The following is a 27,492-nucleotide window of genomic DNA, read 5'->3' as shown; positions in this document are numbered from 1 at the left end:
ATTCTGCCCTTCCTGGTTCAACGTTCCGGAGACAGATAGGACAACTGCACAGATGGTTATCGTAAAATGGTTACGAGTACAGAATACATCGCTGGGCCGCATAATTACAGTGAACGAGGGTTCAAAGGTCGCAGTCCAGTTCTTTAGCTCACACACTTAGGAGTGTAATTTTCCTTTTTGCCGTAGCAAATTACGGAAAAACGTGCAACCGTGGACACGAAGACCGCGAGGACAAGAACCCATGTTCACGTCATTATGTCCGGTTACCAAGGCAAGGCAAACAACAATGACCCTTTTGTTTTTCACACATTTATAGGAAGGTCACAAAGGTTTTGTTTTTTTTTCGTTAAGCAAAAGATATTAAGCCATATTAAATTGTCGAAAAAAAGAACCCTCGCCACGCATTTTGGTATCAGTTAGGAAATAAACCGCCGCCTGCCGAAGGTCCCGTTGACCTCCTCGCCAACATTTGGGTCATCGTGGTAGTAACTACAAGACACCGTCGGGGCAAATATGAACTCGCTTTAACGGCCGCGCGAACACGCTGGTGCAATGAAGCAATGTGTGCCTGGAAAAATGTGCTTGTCTCGTTCTGAAGCGGTCAAGAAGTGGAAAGTGAGCGAGGGAAATGCAGCCTGCGCTTCGTACAGTGTGTCTTTGTGTGCATCCCTGCACTTGCCCTTGGCATTTAATGATTGTGTAATGGTGACGGGAAAAGTGTGGACGCATGGACCATGTCTCCCTCTCCTAGGCGTCCTGGGCATTTGTGCATCCAGACCTGTGCTTGGCAATCCTCGTATGGCGATGTAAAATGTGAAAAAGAACTGATTTTTGTTTATTAAAGCATGGACGGTGGAGATATTAAATAAGAATGCGTTACCCTGTGAAGGCCATTTCCAACCATTCAGATTTTCCGTACCGTGTCAACACCACTGTAGACATGGCAACAGATGCTAACAAGGCTTTTTTTTTTTTTTAAATAGGCATTTCCGCATCGCTCTACAGATCATGGGAGTGTGGAAGAGGGGTGGACGCGAAGTTCACAGAAGATACTAAAGACACCAGTGACCTCAACAAATCACGTCATTTTAAACCTACAGCAGAAAGTTCCAGAAATTTCTAACCGGTGTGTTGGGAGCTTTGGCTAAGCCTGTGGTTTGGTAAGAAACGTCAGTTGTCTCTTGCGCATTTCGCCACGTCGCTTTAATGTAGACAAATGGACGCGTTGCTAGGCCTCACAGTACTGCACCTCTATGTAATATATTTGCAATCTAAAACCCTAGGTAGAAAAAAATGGATTTTGGTATAAAAGCAAAAAAACTAAGAAAGAAAGAAAAAAAAAAAAACTCCATACATCATACACCCCAAGACCATCAATCACAGCTTGCACTGATACATGCTAGGGGGTCAGGGGTCAGGGTTATCTGTGCCAACTGTAGCCAAGGGCACTTCCATAGCCTCAGAGATAAAGAGCCTTGCCAAATTGCCAAGACCTGTGGAAGCTCAGAGTTGTGATCGTTGCGTCAAATGATTTACATTATTTTTACTCCCCTCTTTTTTTCGTTTTCTTTCTTTCTTTCTTCCCCCCCCCCCAAAAAAAAAGCCTCATCCTAAAGTAAACTGCATAATGGAGGTAATGGCGAACATCATATTAAGACGACGTTGTCTGCAGAGGAATGTATCTGAAAAGGAATGCAATGCTTGTATCAACAGTGTACAAAAAAGTCGCTTTAAAAGTGTAAATTAACAACCCTTCACAAGTTATACATTCAGGCACTAAAAAGTAACATGCCGATATGTAACTAAAAAAAGTTAGTTGCACCCGCAATTTCCCTTAAAAAAGAACAAGGGAACTGAACCCTTAAAGTTGGCATTTGTGTAAAAGATCCTACGCAGTAGTAATGGCATGTGTGTCCTCCTCTTCCTCGGCCATTCACCCCCTTTAAGTGCATTTTTGCCAAATCCCGTCGCTTTCAACTGGCCTCGCCGAAGTCACCTTGGCTTATGGGAAAAAACAAAACGTGTTTTAAAAAAAAAAAAAAAAAAAAAAAAAAAGTCTTGAAGGGAATCCCAGTGGCGTTTTTTCACTGGTCACGTGATCTTTTCGCCGTTGCTTTAGTCCAGCCCTTCCACAGATGTTACCCCAGCACCCCAAACTCTGTCAGTCAATATACAAGGGCTTTGCAATAAAGCTAACTTGAACAGCCATACAATGGCTAAACATAAACCATATGTCTACTAATTTATTCTTTTTTTTTTTTTTTTTTATGATTCGATTCAGTTTGGTCGTGGAGTCCTCGCTTGTTTTACTCTGTCCGTTACACGTCTGTGCTGGAGTTACAGTAGGCAGGGAGGAACGGAGGCCACCACCCGCCTCGGGGTCGGCTACCCGCTGTCAGAGGAGGTGTGTGGCGCAGTGGAGGGGGAGCGGCGGCGGCGAGAGGGAGTCCAGGAGCGCTCGGAGCCTAGCGACGCTGGCCGGTAGCGGTGCACAAAGCCATCCAGGAGGTCCTGCTGCTGCTGGCTTATGGCTTGGGAGATGAGGCAGGGCAGCGCCTGCAGGGTGCTGCTCACAGACTCTAGCTTGTCCTCCAGCGTGCCGATGCGCTTGTCCAGCTCCTCGCTCCGCTCCTGCAGCTCTGACACCAGGTCATACATCACATTCTGGGTCTTGAGAAGCAGAGCAGAGGCACAGTGGGAAGTAGGATTATTTAACTCGTTTACACTGGAGGCTTATTTATTCCGAATATCAACATTTATGACGATATTAATGATATTTATTATATTAATAACAACTACACTGAAATTACAAACAGGATATTAACAATAATCTCAGTCACCTTGTGTGTCACTAAAGTACATCCAAGGCTGTATATTTAGAACAAACATGAAATAGTATTGGCAAAAAAGTATTAATAAACTGGTAAATCTTTGTAACTACAGCATAATATCATGTATGCTGGAGCTGCATCTCCAAGGGAGCCCAGAGTAAAATATTACAATTGATTCTTTCATTCCAGCTCTGTATAAATACTCACATGCACCCAAAGATTGTTTGGTTCATAGTTTTGAATGACTATGAATGTCCTATCTGTCTCCAGAATGTGCATCCCATACTTGTGAGAATGGCATGTCAATTATTTGGTGGTCAAAGGTGACTATGGACACTGTGACCTAAATCGCATTTGTGAAAACATTGAGGGACCTACGGAATGTCTCAAACAGAATGTTTGTATTGGATGATTTTGGACGTCAAAGGATAAAGGTCATGGCCACAGATGGTGGTCTAATCAGTATGATTCTGAGCACTTTTTAGTTGTGCTTCTACAGTCCTTCTTCAAGCATACGTGTAATTTTAAACAATTTATGTCCAGCCCAGTTGTAATAGGTGGTGATATGTTTCATTCTCTCTAGTTTACCTACTATGTCACAGATTGTTACAACTGACATAACCACAATTTAGCACTGGACATTTCGGACAACTGGACCAGATGGGTGAGATTATTGTTCATGTTCTTGTATTATTCCTTAAACATTTTCTTTGTTCTTTATTCTTAGATCTCAAGCATTTTCAGAAGTCTAATTTAGTACGATTTGACTAAGGCTAACTTATCTGTTTTTATTTGAAACTAATACAACAATTAGTTTTTTTTTCTATTGTCACATACACAGTATATAGTATGGAGTCGTCCAAGTCAAGTCTCAAGTCTACTATCACAGTAAATGTCTGAGCTGTGGATCAAAAACCTTGTATAGATGATTCAAATGATTAGCATGTGTCGAATAAGCAGAAGTCGATCAGGAGATAATAACAATTGTTTAGCCGAAGGATTCCAAATCTTTAGCGGTACACACAACCGTGCCACACCAGCTTACTTTCACTCCTTTTTACACTAAATAAAGGTTCTTCTTAAGTGTGACTTGAGTCCAAGTCGCAGACTTATATGATATAATATATGAGGACAAATACTACAGTCCCCAGTCCATGTTCATGGTGCAGGTCGAAACACTTACCTTGGCCAAGTCCACCAGAGTGTTAGCCTGATCATTAAGCTTCCGCTGCTCCATCTTTACACTACGGAGCCTGAGCAGAGGTGAGGGAAGGGAGGGGGTGGGGAGGGGGGTAAGGGTCATCAGGGAAATGTTAAAGACATCTGTCAGGAGATCCCTAAAAGGGTGGGTGGAAAGAGTGAGATAGAGAGAGAGAGCAGCAGAGAGAGCGAGAAAGGCCTGCATGCAAGCATTCCCAATCCTGCTGGCCTTTCCATCGCATGCATACTGTACCAGCTCAATGGAACCTTTCACCAGCTCTCAAACACTCAAAACAGGCCATTCAAGTCCCAGTAGTCACACTAACCAGTGACCAAATAAAGATGCCAGAGAGCCTCTCAGTCATGGGTGACGGCAGATGAACTGGAAAACAGTAAAGGTGGTGGAGTATGAGAGACCAGTGGGAAGCTGGTGTGATATGGCACAGCTAAATCCATCAGAGGTCCACCAACAAAACAGGGGAGTTGACTTTTCCATTGGTCGGGAGCAGTTATGAGTGAGCGGAGGTGAGGTCAAAAGAAAGCCTGCCTTTATACCCAAGGACAGCCAGATCATCAGATCACTTAACATTTTGGCAATGAAACTCATCTTGCATCCAGGCCCAGTCCAACCCACCAAAACTGTCCAAAGGGTTAGGGAAAGTCAGAATTTTGCAAGCCCAGTAGAAGCCTGAAGGGTGGCTTTCTTTTCGTTGCAGCGCAACCATGTCAGCAACAGTGGGTTAAAGTGTTGCTCGGCTTTCATCCCATACGTTGGATGGAAAAAAATCATGAACGTGTGGAGGAACAGAAATCAGTATCCAGACTCAAACCTCATGCACGTGAAACATAGACAGGGGGTGGCGGGGGAGGAGGGATCAGAAAACAACACGGAGGACACAAACTTACTTCTGAGCTCTGCGGTGATAGAGCAATACGAGGACAGAACAAGAACACAGTTCATGTTTAGAACCCACAACACAAGAGTTCACACAATAGGAACACTTCTCACAATAAGCACAAGGTCAGGAATTCAGGGACGGGGGAGAGGAACAGTTATCACATTACACAGATTCAGACAAACCTCACCTCACACCGAATTCTCAGCCTGGTTTTCCAGGTCTGAACTACAAGGACCATTTGAATATATGGAATTGAATTTGAATATCATGTTTGCTTTTATACCATTTCATGATTATCACGAGCATGTAGCATTTTCTTGCCTCTGCCTCATTAAATTAAATTTGCACCATACTTACTGATGAATGGCCTGTAGGAACTTGCGCTGGTGTTTGCGCACTTTGGCATGATCAATCTTCTTCACAAGCTTTGTGTGTTTGTAGATAAGCCACGTTTCCCTGAGTACATTGGCAGCTGTGTTCTTCACCTGCAACAGGAGAGAAAGTCAACAATTTCCAAGTTTCAACATATCAGAGCCGAAAAATGCTGGGGTGCCCAAGTCCTGGTCTTGGAGGACCCTCTGCCAAAGGTTTTTCAGTCCAACACCTGAACTGACTGTGATGAGGTTTCTTCCAGGTGTTTCCTAATATACCAATGTTAAATGTGCAAGTTATAAACCATATGGGTTAGAATGAAAACCTTCATGGAAAAGGTCCTCCAGGACCAGGACTAAGAACCACTGCACTGCTGCAACTCAGGATCTTCCTCAGGGACACAATGGACGCAAGTAGGGTATAAAACTTCAACTTTGTGGTCATCTGGATCATACTAATTTCATATTTTCATTTCCAAAAACCATCTGGCACAACAATAAGATAAATAAGAGGAGGGAAAATGGGAAAAGGTTTGGATCCCATTCACAAATGTAATAATTTAATAGCTATCAATTCTTATGTGAATGTTTGAACGAATACTCGGGTGCAATCTCTTTTACTTTAAATGATTTGCTAAATAGACATAGAGCAGTGCTGTTTCTGTCCCTCTGTGAATGTGTGTTGGTGGCTGAAATCGTCCCTAAGGCACAGCTACAGTTTTCCCAGGGTAATGTAAGTTCTGTATTGGAAATCTGGTAATATGTGTAATGGTAGGGAGGCTTACACGTTTACAGAGCTGTGTGTCCATCATAAAGTTGTGGACATGCTTCTCGGCCTTGGTTAGCTCCAGTTTTCTGGCCACGACAGCAACTACAAGTGCTGTGCAGCCAGCCCCCTGTAAGATTTCAAAACAAGTTGATTTGACAATTACTCTCATTTATTTTAATAAAAGTCATGGTTGTGAAATAAAGACATTAAAAAAACATACCATGATTCCGGTTAGAAGACACACACCCTTGCCACAATACGTGTTCGGCACCATGTCTCCATAGCCAATTGAGAGGAAAGTTATAGAGATTAACCACATTGCTCCCAGGAAGTTACTGGTCACTTCCTGTTTGTCATGGTACCTAGTGCATCGAGAGGACAGACAGGGGAAAGCTCTGGTGAGAACTTCCACACAGTGGACGAGCATGGCATACGGAGGGAAACAAGGTTCATGAAATGATTCTTGAAGAAGATTTGTAAAGATGCACTTTACAAGTGATAATATTAATTAAAACCAAACCCCAAATATTGTCATTACTTATACTGACCTTCAAATGCATGTTCAAGGACAAGCAATGATATTAAATTATAGATTTAATGATATATTACCTCTCCTTTTATTTGTTTGCACAATAAAATATTTTACCTAGGCCAATGGACTAAGCTTAGTACTATTAAGGGAGTAGTAGTGGGATTTTTTTTTTAATCTGACTGAACCTCATTTATGAGGAATGAATGGAGAAATGAATGGTCATTAACAAAAGCAGTGATCACATTGCAGTACAATACAGAATTTGCATTACCGATACAATGTATTACAAAGCACATAATTAACCACTCAACACCACAACAATAAAAAAAAAAATCAATGCTTCAAATACCTGTAAGCACATTTAAGGAAACAATATTCATTCACAAGGCGAGAACATTCATTTTGTATTAAATGTGAAATAATAACCAACAAAAAAAAAACAATATCCAAGTCCTCGGATGTGATTTTGCATAATGCGTAGGGTGAGCTGTGCTGATGGTACAGTGCATTCCCATGACAAAAAAGGGTGCCCAAAAAATTCAAACCAAACCAAAAAAAACAAAACAGCCCAACAAAGGTCCAAGTGTCACCACTTTGTTGAGTGTCAGAACAGCAAGCATCCATACAAAGGGCCTGAAAGGGTGTTTTACACGGAGAAAAAAAAAAAAGACCAAAGCCACTCTAGCCTATTGAGGACAAGCCTGAAAGATCGAGGTAGATGACCCAATTTTTTAACTCTTTCACCTCAACCTCGCCGGCGGTGCACTGCGCTGATAGGATCAACCATCTGTCCAGGAGGAGCCAAGGCTATCATGGCTCAGTGTGAGCAATTATGAAGTCTGGGGAGGGCGAACTCTTTTAACAAGGGCCGTAATTGGCTGTAGAGCGGGGAACGAAGAACGTTTAACTAAGTTGTCTCTTTGAGAGGGGCACAGGCAATTTAACATGCCAGTGGACTGCCAATGAACTGACTGACCAACAATGACCCGCTATGTAAATTAGCACTGCACGCGAAATTGGATCTAATCAAGTGTGAAATGGTGCCAAGTGCACCTGGGAGCAGATGTTTTGTGTTCGAATTTTAAAAATGGGACCTCCCCCTCCTAGACAGTTAATTTTCTGCAAACATTCAGCAGCGCCATGCCATCAGCTGGACCTATCCGTATCGTCGACCTACTCCATATCAGAAAAGAAACATGCTCTGGGAGAAAGAGCAACCACTGTTGTCCTCGTTTTTGGTCTCATAAAAAGAGCAGAGCCCCTGTCTGAACATGCGAACAAAGCATAAGGTACCATGCAGGCATTTGAAAACCCACAACCCTGCATGCTGGAATAGAAGCCAGTATATTGAGAGCCATGGAGGATATGATCAAGCCTACTGTGTTAATGGAAGCCATCATAAATGCTGTCAAAATAAAAAGCCAAATGAAACAAGGATTGGGGGGGTATGCCTGGCCTAAAACCCTTTCCTGCGACCACTTTTGAGCGCTAGAAATTTGGAGTTTGATTACATGTTGTGTCAACTTGGCGGCAGATTGCAGGGTTGCAATGAGACCTGGGGCTTTCTGTCGAGGTCAGTGCAAAACACAAGCTGCAGCGCTCGCCTGTCGAGATATTTCACCACCAGATGTGATCTCGCGTTTGCATGTCTGCCTCCTGAGACCCAAATTGAAGGAGTGTGGCGAAGCCTCGAGGCACTCGTTCTGAAGCGACGATAGTCACGTTGCGACCGTGCAACTACGCCAACTGTGGCTGATCTTTTTTGAAGCTGGTGTCAGATCTCGTGGTGGTTGTGGTGAGACATCTCAGAATATCGACAGCATAACTAGACCCTTCACGGTGCTTTCAATCAAACCAGCATTTGTCTTTAATGCCAGGCACGGAAAGCCATTAGACACGCTGTACTTACTTGCTGACCTTGCTTTGTCAAGTTCTAAGCATACTTTATCTCAAAACAAATGGCTTCATGTCCTAATGAAGCATTGCATTCGCAAGGGGATTTGAAGCTCTCAATATACTGTATGCAGAACTGGCAAAAATGGAGAAGAGCTGGCACCACCTTCAACATAGATCAACGCTCGGTTTTGCGAGAAGACACTCTCCTCCTTGAGGAATTTCCCTGAGACCCATCCTTCTGTCCTTTGACATTGCGATTTATCCCCCCCACAACACCCCAACCGTGAATCATGATGCTTTTTTTGGACTTGGTTATTTGTTAGCGTGAGCAACAGCTGGAAGGAATCCACAGACGCACACAGGGATCTCAGTGTCAGCCGCTGACAGCGAAAGGAGAAAGTAGAGTGGGGAGAGTACCTTAAAAATAGTTCTCGTTCACCACATCAGTCTAACAACAGAAAGTGTTTGAAAGTGCATGCGAGCGGTAGGCTACTTCAAACGTGCTCTTCATCTTCGTTCCTTACTGACAGTGTGCTCCACCTAACAGTTCAATTATGTAAGCAAGAAATGCAGCCTGCATCAAGACAAATTTCAATGCTATAATTATGCATCAGACCTTTAACGTTTCTATTGGCTTGAGCTGCTTCCATCATTATTTGAAGTGGCGCGTCATTCAGGGGAATGTATTGTTGCATTGGAAGTATGAAATACCTAAATTGTAACATATACGCACACTCATGCACACACGCGCACACACACGGACACACAGACAGAGATGTAAAGAGAAAATAATCGTAAACAGCATCAGAGCTGCCGCCTCCCTCATGCACTGAACGTGAGACAAAAGCAATTACACACATCGCGCCGTCTCGCCCAAGACATGCTGGCATCTGAAGTTTAAGAAGCGAGATTGCCCGCTACTGTCTCGTCAGCACATCGCGCTTTAGCATTTTTCAAACTGTCCTGCACACCCTTCTGTTATCTTTTGTCTCTAGTAATAACTTTAAACTTTAAAGACTGGTTAGGCCCTACTACATTAGATTAGAAAAATAGCTAACTAGAAAGCAAGGTAATTCTAAAGGTCACGCTAGCAACAATTTTCCAGATTGCTGCATTATATTAGACTCACAGCAGCCATGACTAACATATTTCAAATGAAATGCTAAATTGTGATTGGTTTAGCGCTCATTTTAGCTGTATCAGAAGGGTCAAGTGCGGGAGGTGTCAACTGTAGGGCTTGTCAAAGCCCATTGAGACATACTGTATGTGATTTTGGGTTATATAAGAAATAAATGTTGTTGTTGTTGTTGCTGTATCTGACGACGCCTGTTAGCAAGAGAGCTAGAAAAGTAAAGAAAAAAACACTGACAGGGGAATCAGACAGGGCGAACTGTGAGCTATTAGCGCTCATGCTAATGAAGAACCTCAATGAAAATGTCCGAACAGTTACCAAAGGTACCACATGGTCCACCACCCCAAAATAGCAGTCTTGTTTAAAGCATCTTTTTAACAATATTGGTTAAAAGCAGCAGGGTGAGTGGCCATGCCATGCAGGTTCCTCTGAGGTCTGGTAGGATTGATTCAGTTGGCAATGTAGAAATCAATGGAAACATGTAATTAATGCAAAGGGAACACATGTAAAAAAAAATAATAATAATTAAGTAAATAAGGATTATTTTATTAAAATATTCCAAGACAGGGGGTTAAAAATCATCCAGCGGGTGTAGGAAACCGAAAAAGCGTTTAGCGGATGTCCTGTTGACGGCCACGGGCCCTTTCATTTTCCCACTCTATAGTGGCATTCCAGATGGACCCCGTGCTCGTCCAGTCTCGCACCGTTTTGCCGGACCCCCCCCCTTTTGCCGAGCGCGGCTGCAGTAGATGCGGTCGAAGTCCCCAGTTCAGCAGCACTGACGCAAACAGGCGCCTCTTTCGAATGCCGTGTGGAGAGTAAACATGAAGGCCGCCATGCTGCTTCAGTGTTTACTGTCTGTGTGCAACACGTCTAGCCTTAAAACGGCCCGGGATCAAAAAGTAACCAAAAGGAAGAACCGAATGGGACCGTTTTCGTAGCACTGGCCGGTGCGGTTCTGTTGTCTTGGTGAGAAACCGTGTTAAAATGGCCAGCGATACCCCTGCACTTTACAGCTATCACAATCAGGGTGCCTAACGTGGGGAAAGTCCGCTTGCGGGGGTGTAAAAATGAAAGTAAAATGTGTCCGAACGAAAAATAGAACAACAATCACCTCCAGAAGGGTGTGAGCACATTACCAACAGTAAAAAAAAAAAAAAAAAAAGTGTGCTGCTTTTGAGGGCACTTTGTGAAGGTGACCTGAAGGAGATGCTCCATTTTAACACCAGCTCCGCCTCCTTTCTCCTCTCTGTCACAGAGGCGCTTAAAAAGAGACGCTTGGTTTCTAGTGCTGCTCAAACTACAAGTTTTCCGCGAGTTCTTCACGACCCAGAGCCTAAATGCAATTGTTATATATATTTTTTGAGGATGGTGCCACATTCGCACAAGGTTAGGATTTTGTTGTTGTTGTTTTTTTTTAAATGCTCATTTTTGCTTCCCCGCGCCCACCCCTCCAAACTCTGAGAGTAGCAGTGGCACCAGCTCAATGAACAATGGCAGGTTGTTCCACGGCCAGAGAACGAGGACTCACATGGTATCCCTATGGAGCAGCATAGAGGGGAAATAGAAAGTACAAGAGTGAATTAAACAGACACCAACACACACACACACACACACACACACACACACACACACACGCATATTTACACAGGCACGCCCTCATGCTCATTCGTTCACACAGGAATAATAATAATTATAAAAGAAATAAATGAAAGCAGAAAAGGCAGCCTCTTGTCGTGAACTGCTGTAGATGGCACCTTGCTGGGAAAGGCGTGGTGGGGGGAGGGGGAGTGCATGGTACGGAACCTCACTGTCTGGGGGCGGGGCTGCTCATTACTATTAGCATTAGTTTTATTATTATCATTATTACAACATCATTATTTTTGCTGCCGTAATATCGCCATGCGGGACGGTTGGGAAGGCAGGGACGGAGGAAAACCCACCCAGCAGCTGCTGATTCACTGTCCGGGTCCTGACTTGAATCGATTCAAAAATCAATTGCATGATGGGAAACCGTTAAGCCACCTCTAGTTTTATGCAGAGCCGGGATTCATCTCCGCTGCCGGTACTTTGCTGAGATTCATTAAATGCATTAACGTTGGCACGGCCCCCCCAGAGACGGAAGCGGGTGTATATTTTTACTTTTTATTTCAGTGTTGGGCGTGCTAGGGGCTGTTTATCATTATCAAAACAAACCGTTCGACAAACCAAGCAATTAGACAATTATGAATTGTTGACAGGCCGCTAATTCTTTTTTTTTTTTTTTGTTATGTCAACCCCCGACCCACACTAGCTGGAGACGGACGCTTCTCCTGGTTCCCAAGGGGCAGGGGTGAGTGAGAGGAGTGTGAGGAGGACAGCAGGAAGGTAGAGAGAGCGATAGAGAGAGAAAAAGCTGATGGTGTCGTGGCTGGTGGTGGTGGTGGAGGCGGGAGTGAAGACGGAGAGGAGGGCGCGGTTTGGGCGTGGCCATACCTCTCACACACGCGCACCGTCCAGGCGGCGATGATCCACGAGGAGATGCTGAAGACCAGGAGCACCGTGCCGGGGCAGATGGTCATGAGGGTCTTCATGACGAAGCGCGTGTTGAAGTTGATCTTGTTGAGCGCGCCGATGCTGCGTGACGAAGCGTCCGTGAACAGCTTGCTGTGCAGCAGCATCACCCGGCCAATCAGGTACAGCCGCAGGAACATGGGGATGGACAGGATGATGTCCACGTCTGCGTCGGCCACCGACGGCACGTAGGTAAAGGCCAGTCGCGCCGTCCAGGTGAAGACGTACTGGCCCGGGATGGGGTGAATGGCACAAACCAGCAGCTCGAGCACGATGAAGAAGATCCGCTCGTACGTCATGGCTATCCTCCAGTCGTCCGCTCCGTTGTCCACCATGAAGAGCTGGGACCAAGCAGTGAAATTGCGTTCATGTAACACTTAAGCGATCAAATACACGATGCTAACATTGATTTACATACAAGGTCATATTTCTCCCATGAATGGGAACCAACGATGTATAACCTAACAAAGCAATGTATTCTAAACACAGCAGATGTATTCTAAAAGTATTCTCTCGTTTTTTTCAAGTAGCCATTATTGTTAAAAAGAAGCTATTATTGCTACAGTGTGCTTAACATGCAGATTTTTTTGTATTCTGAATTCGTAATACTTTTATATCCCAACCCTGACTACAAGTTACCAACTTTTCAGAACATGCATTAATATACGCGTTTAATAGCTTTATGGAGGACTATAATGTCCCATATCTGCGGTGTAAATCTCACCTGAATTTCCCGGGCATGGTACATTATTATAAGACCAAGCAAAATAACAGTGGAAAGGCTGATAAGGCATTTCAGTGCAAATGAGTATGAAGATTCCTGCAGAGAGAAAAAAAAAAAAAAAAACATGAAGGAGGACACAGAGACAACAGACAGACAGACAGAGACGAACCAAGACAGAGAGAGAAAGGGAGATATTTATAGAAACTAAAAAAACAGCGCATCTGTCGATTCATACCCCCCGCCCCCAGTCAGTTCTGCCCTCCCCCTTCCCCGGCACAGTTTCCAATGAAGCCGGGTCATTTCAAATTCAGGGCGGCCAGCTTATGAAATTATAATGGGTTCTACAACACAGATACCAGTATAATGCTGCAGCAGTGGGAGGACCGCAGCGCGCCGCAGCGCCCCCCCTCTTGTCCTCTGTCCGGCAGAGGCCTGAAATATGGGCCACTGCGGCCTGGATGAGCTGCTAAAACGCAACGCCTGGTCACGGCTCCCAAACATTCGTTCTCCCGCCGCCGCCCCCTCCCACAGCACGTTAAAAGGAGGGGTGCCGCTGCTGGTGGCGTACGTGATGAATTGGTGGTTTAAGCGCTTGCGTCCCGCAGCTGTGTGGGCCTCGTACATCACAGTGTTCGGAACGGGGCACTTCAACCCCACGGGAATCTGGCCATAAAGGCCCGTTTTACAGCCTGACTTTTAACTTTGCTCACACGCTAATGAGGTAATGATGGTGGTAGAAACTAAATGATTTATGCTTTCATTTGTCAACATAATGTGCAATAGTGACTGCATTAGTCAGTATGTTTCATGCTGATGTCTACATTGCTTCTAGATAAAACCCTCCAGGATAACAAATTAACTGCGTAATTGTTACGTTTTTTTTTCCAATGCAAAACGGAAAAAGTTTTAGAATCCTTTTTAAAGAAGTCAAAAGCAGTTTCTGAAGAGCGTGCGCCTATGTGCTTCTGTGATTTAATTATGCTCCATAAACACAATGCAATGAAACACATACAGTCGCATAGAAAAGCTTCAATCTCACCAGCTTGTCGAGGCACAATTACGCGGGAGATTGTTTTGAGAATCCCTGGTGACGTAACACCGAATAAACCAATTAATTCACCTGTCATTAGTCTGTCGTCCCAAAGCTCTTTTTTTTAAAATCCAGACCCTACCCGAGGGGGGGGAACCGGCACCGCGTTCAGTCGAACAAGAATTTAAGGTTAATTGGCTCCCTGACTGTTTTCCCCGATTTTGTAGAATTGCGCTAAAAATAATGGAATGATAAGAGTATCAACCTCTCACCTTAGTATAAACACCCCAGGAGAGCTCAGTCTCGGTCACCATGACAACTATCCCAAACATGCCGAATATCAAGGCATAGTCACTGAGCCGCTTGCGCTTCTCGAACAGCGCCCTCCGGTGGCCCAGCTTGTAGCCGATGTCCTTGTTCTTCTTGTGCGGCGCCCCCCGGGGGCCGCTGCCCCCGCCGCCCTCCCTGGCCAGGCTCTCGTTGGACGCCTTGCTGCGGTCCTCGCCATTGCTCTTGGAGACGACCACCTCCAGGCCGGAGCTGTGGAGCGTCTGCAGGGGCTGCGTCTCGGAGTCGTGCTCGGCCAGGTTGCGCCGGGACGACGCCAGGCTGCCCAGAGGTCTCACCACGCCCCCATTGTACTTGCAGCTGTTCATGGCTATCTCAGAGAACGAGTGGCTGCTCGCAGAGACGGAGGGCTGGGATCCGGCATGGCTCAGCTTTGTTCTCTCGGCGTCAGCCTGCCGGCAGAGAGGGAGAGAGGGATGGGTTGCGGGGGTGCGAGGGGGATGAGGAAGCCGGGTTCAGGCCGCGCGCGGGGTGCTCTCAAGCCGCGTCCTTATTACATCGACCTTCCTCCAGGACGCATCCGACACTCCCGCAAAATGCCGCAAAGATGCGTTACATCAAATTCAAATTTTATTTGTCACATACACGGTCGTACACGGTATGATATGCGGTGAAATGCTTTTTGCGACTGCTACAGACCACAGTATTGCAAATGTTGCAAGTATACAATAAAGACCAATATGCAAATATTGCAAACATAACCAAATAATACACTTTTACATCTTTAACATAAAATATGTGTAACAGGTAGGGTGAAGGTGTGCAAATGAGTGAAAGTCAATGTATAAGATTTTTAAAAAAGTAAAAAGAGCAGAGATTGTGCAAAGAGAAAAAAGCGCAAAGATTTTGTGCAGTCCAGAGTGATTGATTAGTATAATAGCGCATTAACATTCTCTCCACGTCAATTATTCAGCATGAAACGCTGTTTTATTAATACCGCGGGGAGAGTGAAAAGGTTTGACACTCAATGAAAGGTTTTACATAAAAAATTTTTTGGCACACAAGTATAAATAGTACGCGTGGCGGTAGAAGTTTCCGACTCTGAAGCCGCCTGACACGCGATTAAAAGATGTGTGAAGGTCCGTAAGCAACGCCGTCCCGGCTTTAAATCCCATTCACACGAAACGAAGTGCCGAGCAACATCTTCGTGCAGAAGTCGTCCCAGAGTTCCCCCCTCTTCCCCCCTCGCCCTTTATAATTTCCTGCCTTTTCAAAAAAAATCTTTTTTCTTCCGTGAGATTGAAAGTCTGTCGTTCTGAATGCGCAATTCCGACCCCAATTTCTCCTCTTCAAATTAAGATATAAAATTTTCATAATTCAATTATTCTCCCGAGTGTCAAATCACTCCAGGCCGAGCCTGGAGTCCAGTTTCGGAGAAGCTTAGAGGCTGACGGAATGTGCTCAGCTGACGTTCCGAGAGCCACTTTTCAAAGGCCACGGATTTCAGCAATTTCATTCGATATGAATGCTTTATGATCGCAACAATCAACACAAATACGGCCAGTCACCGCAACTCTTTCGCAATTTTGACCTATCGTAGCACTTTTGTGAAGCATTTTGCATCATTCAAAAAGTGATCGGTTTCATTTCCGTGTTGCGGACCCTCCCGTTCTCACGACAAGCGCTTTGTACAATAATGCAGAACTCGATAATAAATATTTCCAGCGGGGAAGGGGGCATTTAGTGCTAAATGTCAAGTCTAGCCTGGAGTCATTCCGTTCAAAATCAGGTTAAGTCTGAGCGACTCGCAAAACTCGGTCCCCCCCACCAGCGCCCGGCACCAGTGACAGGCCGCGGCCCGGCCCGTCGGAGCAGATGAGGTGTGCGGCAGACGAGGGGCCGAGCCCGGGCCCCGTGGGGAGCCTGCAGGCGAACGCAACAGTGACCCGGAGACGCAGCAGCAGGGTAACTGGCGCGCTGCTGGTGTACTACACACACGCTGTGAAGAACGTCAAGCGGAGAAATTGTCACACAAATACAAACTTTACAGAACCATAAATTACAAAAAAAGATTAATTAAACACTATTTACTAGAAGTAAAAAGCACGTTCTACCGACGTTATCCGAGACTGCAGTGCACGCATGTCGGAAGTGCAAATGCTATTGTGAGTTTTTGTTGTAACGAACACATAAGATATGCATGTGCTGGATAAACTTTAGAAATGCGATACATTGGGTTGATATTACATCTCGGAGACTAAATCTAATTGAACAAAGTGGAGTGATAGGGTGTGGTAGATGCGGATCGGAGGGGCAGAGCAGTGTTGTTGGCGGCTGAATACATTTTTATAATTAGAATTCATTTGTATTTTCTAATAAATTTAAAATAAATAAGTCATCTTCTCGGTGCACGTTTTTGAGCAAATCTATTACTGACTTCCTTGTTACAATTCTGAGCATAATGGAGTGGTAGTAGCCTAGTGGTTAACACACTCGCCTATGAACCAGAAGACCCAGGTTCAAATCCCACTTACTACCATCGTGTCCCTGAGCAAGACACTTAACCCTGACTGTCTCCAGGGGGGACTGTCCCTGTAACTACTGATTGTAAGGCACTCTGGATTAAGGCATCCGATAAATGCTGTAAATGTAAATGTAAGCATAAAAACCGAGCTTGTGAATCGTCCAATCGCATTACAGCAACAAACACAGAAACGATTCAATGGGCTGCTGAGGTTTAACACTTTTAAGTACTTCCATAGACTTTTACATCATTATCTAATTCATTTTTGCACAGAAATGTTGACTCGAAATGGTCCTGTTCAGATGGTTGCAATGAATTCTATACTATTAGCTAGTGCTGCACGATTAATCTTATCGCAATCGTAATCGTGATGTCAGTCTGTGCGATTACATGAACGCAAAAAGCTGCGATTTAAATGATTAGTACATGGATTGGATCGGCAACATATCCGATCCATTCTCTCATCCTCTCAAAGTTTGCAAGTCTCACTTCAGTCGGATGTGACATATTTGGTCACATGACTTTCGATTCGGAGACATATGGTTTGACGCCGCATGACACGCTGCATCGTACGTCAACGTCGCCGCCATATTACGATAGGCTCTGCTGTGGCGTGAAGCATATACATGTCTATGGAGTGAAGTGCATAAAAATGCCTCACTCTTGTGCTGCTTGGGGCTGTACAAACCACTGTACGCTCCAAACCAGGGATTACATTTCATAGGTAAGGCTGGACAATTGTTTTGAATATATTTGGCCATTATAAAATCCCGTTTTATAAGTCTTAACCTTAGCTAAACTAGGCTAAGCTAGCGAAGCTATGCATTCCTGTGTTCAAGTCAGCCTCCAAACAACGTTTTGGCTAAACGTAGATATTAACTATTTAGACTGTTCTTAGCTGTTTAGTTAACTTTTCTCAAACTTTGAAGGTTTCCTAAAGAAATTCGCCTCTGTTTACAAATCTTAACCTTAGCTAAGCTAGCAAAGCTATGTATCCCTGTGTTCAAGTCAGCCTCCAAACAACGTTTTGGTTAAACGTAAGAACTATAATACGGGATTTTATAATGGCCAAATATAATCAAAACAGTTGTTTAGCCTTACCAGGGTTTGTCGTTCGACAGTAATGTAAAAGAGTTTTTTGTGATTTATTTAATTTTGTAGAATATTGTATTTTGAAAGCACTGGGCATTTCAGGTTATAAGTAGTTTGTATGTTTATCATATCGCAATCGCATATCGCAATATTGATCTCAATAATCGCAATGTCTTTTTCCCCAAATCGTGCAGCCCTACTATTAGCATATAATGAGAATATCATTCTATGCTAATATATTACATGGATTTTAGCTTCAGTCACTATAAAAAGGATTAAAACAAAATAAATATAATTTTTAACAACGCTTCCCTGTATTTATTTAAAAGAAAGTGCACCCTGAGTCACTCGCTTGATGCCAGTAATGAACAGCGTTAACAATTTATTTGAGATGAGGAGACACACTGGCAAAGACTGAATTCATTACAGAATTTTTCAATAGTGCATAAAGCCATATTTACATCATCGCTGCATTTAAAGTGCCCAGAAATGGATGCAAGCAGAACATCCGCTGAAGTGGAGTTTACTTTTACAAATCTGTGAAGTTATTCTGAATTAGTCATATCACTCGCCGTCCACAACAAGATAAAGCCACCGCGGTCCCCACAGAAACCCTAAACCACAAACTGAATATCCAACAGAGCGTTTCAATTTTGAAGACTTTTTAAATATTCTCTTCACCCTTAAATCGCCCCAAAACCGGCAACTTTAAATGCTGCATTGAAATTTCCATTTTCGCTCTGGCCTTAAAACGTTTTGTGCTTTCAGTCTTAATGCCATATTTATATTGCAATCAATAACCAAGGGGTCCCACCGGATTGGCAAAAAAAAAAAAAAAAATCACCTGACTAATTATACAATTAGTGACAGAGCGCGACCTTCACAAAAGCAATTAGGGTGCGGCTGACAGGAAGGAAATGAGAGCGTGGAAGCGAGGAAACACAGGCAGAATGTGGAAGAATGTCACGTCTGGGAGGGGACGCGGTGACAGTAACAGCCAGTTACGCCGCAGACAGACGGAGGGAATTGATTCGGCACCATTTGCAATTGAACACTGAGGAGACGCCAGGGGACGGGAGTGCCGGGGCAAGAGGGGGTTTGGCGTCCATCAGTGGGCCTCGGTGTCGGGGACAGACAGGCAATGACAGACAGACAGTATGTGTGTGTGTGTGTGTATATATATATATATATATATATAGAGAGAGAGAGAGTCCGTAATGTCCTATATATAAAAAATAGCAAGAAAAAGATCTCATTATTTTCCCATATATGAACACAAGATTAACAATTATTTATTATTAAAAATTACATGAAATGCATTGTTAAAAAAATGCCCTGAAATCGTTTAAAAAAAAAAAAAAAAGCTGTACAGCCTGATTTATTTTTACCAATCAAGATCAATTAGAATCTGCAAACCGCAGTAATTAGAATCCTCCAGATTTGGTTTGGCCTATTTGTGATATGATCCCGGAATAAAAGAGAAGCAACGGGAGAAAAGCACTTACTGTACACGAGCGTTACAACGGCACTAGCGGCGTCCCAGCGCGTAATCACACTGCTGACGGCACAAGATGGCTATTGAGTTTCCGCCGCCGTTACCGGATACGGTAATAGTGTACAGTTCATCTGTGTTGTGCCAACACCATGTTTGTTTTCTGCTCTGGCTTCGATCGACAAGATAATGAGGGTCCTCCGCAGTTACATCTGCAATATCTACCTTTATTTTAATTGGCTAATTGATCCAGACCGCCAGTGCTTTTCTAAATGAGTATCGGAACAGAGAAGGCCACTGGCTGCCATGCAAGGTGAAGCAAATATAAACATAAATATACAAAGAAACAAATATACATACATACATACACACACATATATATACGCGTGTGTGTATATTACATCCACATCTTGAGCTGTCCTTCATACGTCCTCTCAAAAAAAAATATGTGCGTGTCTGTCTATACATTATTCCCATTATTGTTCCATATGTGAATCACAATATTGAAACGAAGTGGAAAAGGCAAGTTTTTTCGTTGGTTAAATGCTTTTTAATTGGTCCACACATGTGATTCCCAACAATGTTTTGCTAGAGTAGCTCTTGCCCAATTCAAAGTTATCCATGATATTTCAACACCGAAGCATTTAAAGTCGTCCCGACCCTAGAAGTAAGTCCATTAACATTATGAAAAGGATCTGTCGGCGGTGCTGATTCCTGCAGCGTTAATGTGATTGAAATGAAGCTGATCAAACCTGCGATGCAGAGTGAGCGGAAACAACAAGATGTGTTGCGGCCCAAGGGCACAGTTGTAGGTGTTAAAGCGTCAGATATTCACATTACGAGTTATGCAAGTTTATGTGGGAAAAAAAAAAGACCCTGTTCATGTTTTAAATTCCTGCATGAACAAGTGCTGTGAGGCATCGGTACCAACCCTGAAAAATGGTTTTGAGGTGCTATATAAGATGGAGCGTGTCGCGAATGTCAAATTCATTTGCATTCACATTTACATTTACATTTATCAGGCGCCCTTATCCACAGCGACTTACAATTAATAGTTACAGGGACATTCCCCCTGAAGTCAGGGTTAAGTGTCTTGCTCAGGGACACAATGGTAGTAAGTGGGGTTTGAACCGGGGTCTTCTGGTTCATAGGCGAGTGTTTTACCCACTAGGCTACTACCACCCTATATAAATTCACTGTCCTTGTTAGAAGTGGGTGTGGCCAGGCCACTGTGTACTAGGGGTACGAGGATTTTAAGTATTTGTATATAAAAATAAGACGAGAAATAAGAAAAGAAAGAAAGAGACTAGCATGCCTAAAAAGCCAACACCTCATGCTTCTATCTGATTATTCCAATAAATCCAGAACGCCTGACATGCTACGGAATGCTGAAAACACTCCAGCATGCTGGGTCTGGTATAGTGCCATAAACAGTACTTTAGGTAAATGCGTGATATCTTAACCCCAAAACCATCCTGTTTATTGTTACATAACTGCACGTTTCACAGACTTTGGGGGCAGTAGCGGCCTTGCGGTTAAGGAATCGGCCCCGTAATCAGAAGGTTGCCGGTTCGAATCCCGATCCGCCAAGGCACCACTGAGCAAAAGTCCCCACACACTGCTCCCCGGGCGCCTGTCATGGCCGCCCACCGCTCACCAAGGGTGATGGTAAAAAGCAGAGGACACATTTCGTTGTGTCACCGTGTGCTGTGCTGCAGCGTTTCACTTTGCATTTTTTGCATATGATTAGACAGAAGTCACACGTGGCCTTTCGCACCACTGAAACTCACCACCTGGTATCTCATTGCATAACTACGTGCTATGAATGCGGGAATTACATTGGATAAATGCAAAAGCTGCACGTCTAGACCAGGGAGACTATTCATGACCGACCGCGACAAATGTTCCCGTTGCGTATCCATCCGTCATCACCGATGTCTGGTGTCCTAAGCCCAGGCGACATTGGTCACGTCGTGTTTTGCGATGTGCTCGTGATGCCGAGGCCATTCCGACAGAAAGGTCAAGACTGTGACCCGCACGAAGACGGCCAATAGCTTTTCGGCGGCGGGAGGGCCTGATTTGATCGTATTAAAGAGCCTGAGTAAGGTCACCTGCCAGAGAACACTGTTCCTTCGGAAACTACGCCACGCTCGCAACACAAGGATTCAACCGGGCCACGCGTTCATTTTCACCGCTCTGTCGAGCGCAAGCGTGCCCCCCCCCAACTTGTCACGTTCCCGCCGCGCTTAATCCAACTACGACGGGCAAGCGGGGCGGCTAACAGCATAAAGGACGCGTTATGGGGCGCCCGGCGCGGGCCGCGAGGGGTTTATGCGATGTGACGACGCCCGCTCAGGCAGGGGACCTATTTCCCAGATGTTCGGGAGCAGGACCTACACGCGGCCACCAGCCGAGGCTGCCAACAAACAAGGTTATCCGCTGTCCTCCTCGCCGGGCCACACGCGGGAGATGGCAGCAGAAAGGAAACAAGTTCTCCCACACCGCCCCACCTGCTACGTTCCCTCCACTGGATCCCGGTAGCTGCACGCACCAGGTTCAAAATACCGACGCTGGCCTACAAAGCCAAACATGGAGTAGCACCATCCTACCTCACAGCCCTTATTACACCTCGCACTGCACCTGGTATACTCCGAGCCTTCAGTACTGCTCGCCTGGTCCCATTTACATTTACAGCATTTACCAGACGCCCTTATCCAGAGCGCCTTACAATCAGTAGTTACAGGGACAGTCCCCACCTGGAGCAGGGTTAAGTGTCTTGCTCAGGGACACAATGGTAGTAAGTGGGATTTGAACCTGGGTCTTCTGGTTCACAGGCAAGTGTCTTACCCACTAGGCTACTACCACCCTAACTGGTCCCCCATCTCTGGAGGTAAAAGGAAGACGCTCATCTAGACTCTTCTCCGTCTTGGCCCCTCGGTGGTGGAATGAACTTCCCCTCGAGGTCAGAACAGCTGAGCACCTTCACAGGACAGCTCAAGACCTTCCTCTTTAGAGAATATTTAGATTAACTTTTAACCTTCTTATTGTCTAACTTATGTATAGAATCTAGAACAGAGTGAATAAAAGATTGTATTACTAGTTGGGGGTCCTAGTGAACCAGAATTGATCACATCATCGATGGTAACATGGAAGCAGGTTGCAAGTCGCTCTGGATAAGGGCGTCAATGCCAAATGCCTTAAATGTTAAATGTAAGATGTAAACAGGACAGAAAAAGGACGTCAGACGTCAATCGTGCGATTGCACAACGCAAGGAGCGCAGAGGTCACACCACGAGTACGAGATGAACGTTGCGCCACGACGCACGACGCACGGCGCTGGGTCCGGATCGTCGGCCGGCATCGCGCACCTGACGGGTCACGTGAGCATCGCCGACCAGGTGAGTCACATCAGGAGCGGGTCGCTTGTCGCGCTTGTCGCCATTTTGAACAACTTTACCTCGTGTTTATCCTTCCGAGTCCTCTTGCCCTCCAGGCGCTGCTCCTCGGGCCACAGTTGGTTGCTGGAGCCGTAGGGCGGGCTGCTGGCGGCGCTGCTGGTGCCCGCGGAGCTCCTCACCGGCCGCGGGTGGCGGGCTTCTCCATGCCCCGGCTCGGCTCCGGACCGCGGGTTCAGCAGCGGCTCCGCCGCGCCGCCGCAGCAGTGGACGGGCAGGCTGCTCCCCAGCAGCGGCTGCCGCTGTGCGCGCAGCTGCGGACCCCGGCAGGGAGAGTCGAAAAAATCCCGGTCCCCCAGACGGAGGCTCTGCGGACGCAGAGGCGGCGGCAGGTGAGGAGGGGAGGGCTGCGGGTAAACGCTGCAGTGGCGGCCGTCGAAGGCGAACACCTCCGACTGCGCAGTGGGGACCGCGGCCCCCGGAGGCCGGGCTGCGCACCGGCTGGTCAGAGACGCGGAGTCGGCGCGCTGCGGCTGACCGAGGCGCACCGCTTCGGCGGACGGGTCGCCCTGGCCAGGCGGTCCATGGTGCCCGAGATGGTGGGAGGTGGTGGTGGTGGAGGTGGCGCTTCGCTCCCTCAGCGACGGAGGTGGGGGCGGCAGGCTGAAGAGGGGAGCGGCGGGGCTGGCGTGTTCCTGCGGAAAATGCGCAGGGGTGCTGGGTGAGGCTCGCTGCTGGCTCTCGGGGTCTGGGCGCTGCTGTACAGCTCCCGCGTACCGATGCCGCATCCCCCTCAACATCCGCGGCTTGTTCTGGTCGTCGCTTCGCCCTGCGAGCCGCCGGGAGCCGTTCGCGGGGGTTGCCAGGTCGCGGAGGAACCGCTCGGAGAGGAGACGCTGCGTAAAGCCCTAAATGAGCAGCTAATTTCCACAGATCGGGGCAAAATGGGCAGCTTTGTTTCCAAAAAACGCCCCCTTCAAATGCTTTTTCTATAAATGGATAATTCTATATTTAGTGCATTTGGCAGACGCCCTTATCCAGAGCGACTTGCAACGTGCTTTCCTGTTACCATCAATGAAGTAATCAGTTCTGGTTCATTAGGACCCCAACTATGAATAAAAATATTTTTAATTCACTCGGTTGTAGTTTTTCTTACATAAGTCAGACTACAAGAGAAATACAAGTTAGAGAGCCACAAGTATCCTCTAAAGAGGAAGGTCTTTTGAAGATACTCAACGACTGTGCCGTTCTGAAGTTTATCCCATACGTAAGTTGTGTCCGTTAGGATTTATATGAGGACGTTTACGAGAAAACCTCATTAATAAGAATCTTTTAAATCGCTTAATGTAAGCGGACTTGGCAACACGTCCGTCCACCGCGCTCAGCAGCAGAGGAGCCGAATCGCACCTGATTGGTGGATCTGAGCGGAACCCGCCTCGTGACGTCAGCACCAGGCAAAAACCGCCGCCTTCGTACGAACGCGGCTCCGCATGTTTACAAATTAGCCTACAGCAATTAAGCAATTATCAAAAAAAAAATAAAGCGCCAAAATGCGCGACATTTCGAGGCGAGAGCGGGTCCCACGCCGTTAAAACTAGTGCATTCAGCAGCAATCCTCCAGCCAACACACATACACACTCACATATTCGTTTACAAACACGAGCAAACACACACACGTACGTGCTTCAGTGCCTTTGTGAAATACTTCAAGGCGATTTGCCAAATTGCCAATAATGTCATTTTAAACACGTTTTGAACGGCAAAACTGAGGCAGATACAGATGTTTCGGGTAAATTTCATGGCCAGTCGTCGTGCAGATGAAGGTCGCTGTACGTGTTCTAACGCGGTGGTTTAAATGCCGTACCACGAGCAAATCCAGATGTGCGTTGCGGAATTTGGACCGCAGCTGTCCGTGGTCCTGACGAGAGCATTTTACGGCAGAACTCTGCAGAGGGGTGGCTCGTACGTGTGTGTGTGTGTGTGTGTGTGTGTGTGCGCTACGGTGCCATTTTCGTCTCGTCGATCAAACCTCGACAGCGATTTTGCCCGACACATACCAGCTATTTACTGTCTCACCAGCGGCGTCCCCTGGAGACTCACGCAAACCACGTGACCACGTGTCCATTCCGCGGCGAATCTCGCGCAGCAACCAAACATTCATAAACATAAAAGATTCCTCAGAGTCAATTTATTGAATAAAAAAAAATTATATTATAAATTCTGAAGGGTTGGAGTTGGAGTGAATATTGTCGCCTTAAAAAAGACATCTTTTGTCTTAGAATTATACTGACTGGATGCTTTTACCCAAAGCAAGACGGAGAATAGAATTTTCCTACATTTACATTTATGACATTTATCAGACGCCCTTATCCAGAGCCACCTACAGTCAGTAGTAACAGGGACAGTCCCCCCGGAGACACCACATGGGACACAATGGTAGTAAGTGGGATTCGAACCTGGGACTTCTGGTTCATGGGCGAGCGTATTACCCACTAGGCTACTACCACCCCTCGTAAAGTAACGTCACAGTTTCTGCTTTACGCCAAAAGCGGGGCACACAGGTGATGTAAGTCCACCCCCGTCCGTTCCGTCTCCTGGACACTACACGTCACAGACAGAAGTTACTGACAAAACGTCCCTTTTCCCCAAAACAACTATCAGAGAAGAGACAGATGACAGAGGGTGGTAGTAGCCTAGTGGGTAACACACTCGCCTATGAACCAGAAGACCCAGGTTCAAATCCCACTTACTACCATTGTGTCCCTGAGCAAGACACTTAACCCTAAGTTGCTCCAGGGGGACTGTCCCTGTAACTACTGATTGTAAGACGCTCTGGATAAGGGCGTCTGATAAACGCTGTAAATGTAAATGTAGATGAGATGTTACTGACAAATCTTACTTTGGTTTGGCAAGTTCTAATATAAACGCAGGTGGGACTTTACGGGTAGACATTGCTCCACAAGACAAGCTTTTTAATGATATTAGTGAAGCAGATGTTTTTTCCCAAAGCGACTTACAGATGAAATGCTCGAGACGACGGACAGAATTTTTGCCGATGAGGCACCACCAAAGAGATTTAAAGGACAAATTCTTTTACCGATGAGAAGACACGCATTAGACAGCTTTGCAGACGAGATGTCAGAAACTAAGATTTATCAGACCAAATTTTAGAGGCGAGGCGTTAGAAATGAGATGTAACAGAACAAGCAATGTGACCTTTTTTTCCCCACTTGCACACAGAAGTAAGACATAAGATCCACGAATATTTCAACTGACAATCCCAACGTTATTGTGTTGATTTACTATGTTAAATGTGCATTAGTTAGTCATGTATTATAATAGTTAGTTAGTTATAATAGTTAGTTAATCGTATTATAACATTTCTAATGAAAATGTCTTATTAGTGTGTTTTTTTTTTTACATTTGCATTTGTGAGAATAGTGAATTGAATGGTCATCAGACTGGATTTTTAGTGGAACATCACCCAAGAGGTTGGTAGTAGCCTAGTGGGTAACACACTCGCCTATGAACCAGAAGAACCAGGTTCAAACCCCACTTACTACCATTGTGTCCCTGAGCAAGACACCTAACCCTGAGTGTCTCCAGGGGGGGACTGTCCCTGTAACTACTGATTGTAAATCGCTCTGGATAAGGCCGTCTGGTAAATGCTGTAAATGTAAATGTAAGAGACATTTTCATCATTATGAACTGGGAGCTGACTTCACCAAAAGCCACGTGCACGTCCAGCATCGCACGCTGAATAACCGTGATCTTCAGACAAGCAGGACCGGAGACCCGGAACACTCCGCAGCAGCGTCCTTCTGTCTCCGAGCGCGGGACAGGCCACGTTCAGAGAGCAGAGCGAGGGACTGGGGCGCTCCCTGCTCGACCACGGCCGTAAAGCTCTCCGAGCCCTCGGCCGGCTCCGTGGATGGTAAACAAATTCTACGCCACGAACACGGCAGGGCCGTCAACACCTTTCAACTCTTCTCTCCATAACAGCACATATTCATTTCATCAGACTGTACAAATCTGGCAAAGAAATTGTGACCTTTTTTTTCCACCAAATGCTAAAAAAACAAGACACACGAAATGGCTATTTATGTCAAAAACTGCCGTGTGTGTGTGTGTGTGTGTGTGTGTGCGCAGTGTTGCAGTGATGTTGCTCTAATGTTGTCCACTGAACACAATCGCACCCCCACATGCCAAGGTTTAAATTCCACTGAGTGGGGTGGAAAAGGAAAGCCTGCGGCACGTCTCTCCACGGGAACCTGAACGCATGTGTCGTTGCGCTTCGAGTGACAAATTTAGGCTCGACGGTGACACCGTGCACGGTGTTACAAAAAAAAAACAAACAAAAAGGCTTAGTCGCCGCAACGTGGCCTGTTCTCACAAAGACACTGGTCATCCGGCGACGGACACCTGCCATTATGAGGGCCGGATGGTAATGGGATGGGAGAGGTGGACCTTCCCTTCTTCTGCCCCTCTCCAACCAGCTGGCAAATTGTCAAGTGTGGAGAAGGACAGAAAAAAAAATACCTGAAAACGAGGAAATGCGTGACAGTGACAGTGACAGTGACAGTGACACCCTCACCCCCCCTCCCACATGGTCCAGGGTTCTCCACTACCCAGCCCGAGCTTCGCCACACGTACCGCGGCGGACATGAAACAATGGAGGTGCAGCTCTGTACCTCGTGGGGTCACGGCGCTCCCGTCCCGACGTCGCCGAGCGCGGTGCGTCCACGGTGGAGTCGTGGGTCCGGG

The 27,492-nt window shown here is 45.8% G+C and overlaps 1 protein-coding gene across 8 annotated transcripts; it reads right to left on the bottom strand.

The window, feature by feature from the left end:
* Positions 1 to 1,518: 1,518 nt before the first annotated feature.
* Positions 1,519 to 27,492, bottom strand: kcnn1a (potassium intermediate/small conductance calcium-activated channel, subfamily N, member 1a). Of its 8 annotated transcripts, XR_003749487.1 has the most exons (12): positions 22,791 to 23,571; positions 14,210 to 14,677; positions 12,908 to 13,003; positions 12,106 to 12,524; positions 11,162 to 11,170; positions 6,291 to 6,432; positions 6,087 to 6,197; positions 5,288 to 5,415; positions 4,938 to 4,946; positions 4,358 to 4,413; positions 4,015 to 4,084; positions 2,600 to 2,670 (listed from the first exon to the last, which is right to left on the bottom strand). XR_003749487.1 is itself a non-coding variant. In XM_028976221.1 (11 exons), exons 2-11 carry the CDS (start codon positions 14,591 to 14,593, stop codon positions 2,386 to 2,388), a joined length of 1,653 nt encoding a protein of 550 aa, XP_028832054.1. In that variant the 5' UTR covers positions 14,594 to 14,677; positions 27,420 to 27,492; the 3' UTR covers positions 1,519 to 2,385. The 8 variants fall into 8 exon arrangements, 5 of the variants coding, with proteins under 5 accessions (XP_028832054.1, XP_028832050.1, XP_028832052.1 ...); XM_028976221.1 differs by lacking the exons at positions 4,358 to 4,413; positions 22,791 to 23,571 and adding an exon at positions 27,420 to 27,492 and having other exon boundaries at positions 1,519 to 2,670; XM_028976217.1 differs by lacking the exon at positions 4,358 to 4,413 and having other exon boundaries at positions 1,519 to 2,670.

Source organism: Denticeps clupeoides, chromosome 4 (genome assembly GCF_900700375.1).
Source record: "Denticeps clupeoides chromosome 4, fDenClu1.1, whole genome shotgun sequence".
NCBI lineage: Eukaryota > Metazoa > Chordata > Actinopteri > Clupeiformes > Denticipitidae > Denticeps > Denticeps clupeoides.
Note: the sequence above shows the minus strand (reverse complement) of the source record. Positions and strands in the feature narration are given on the sequence as shown.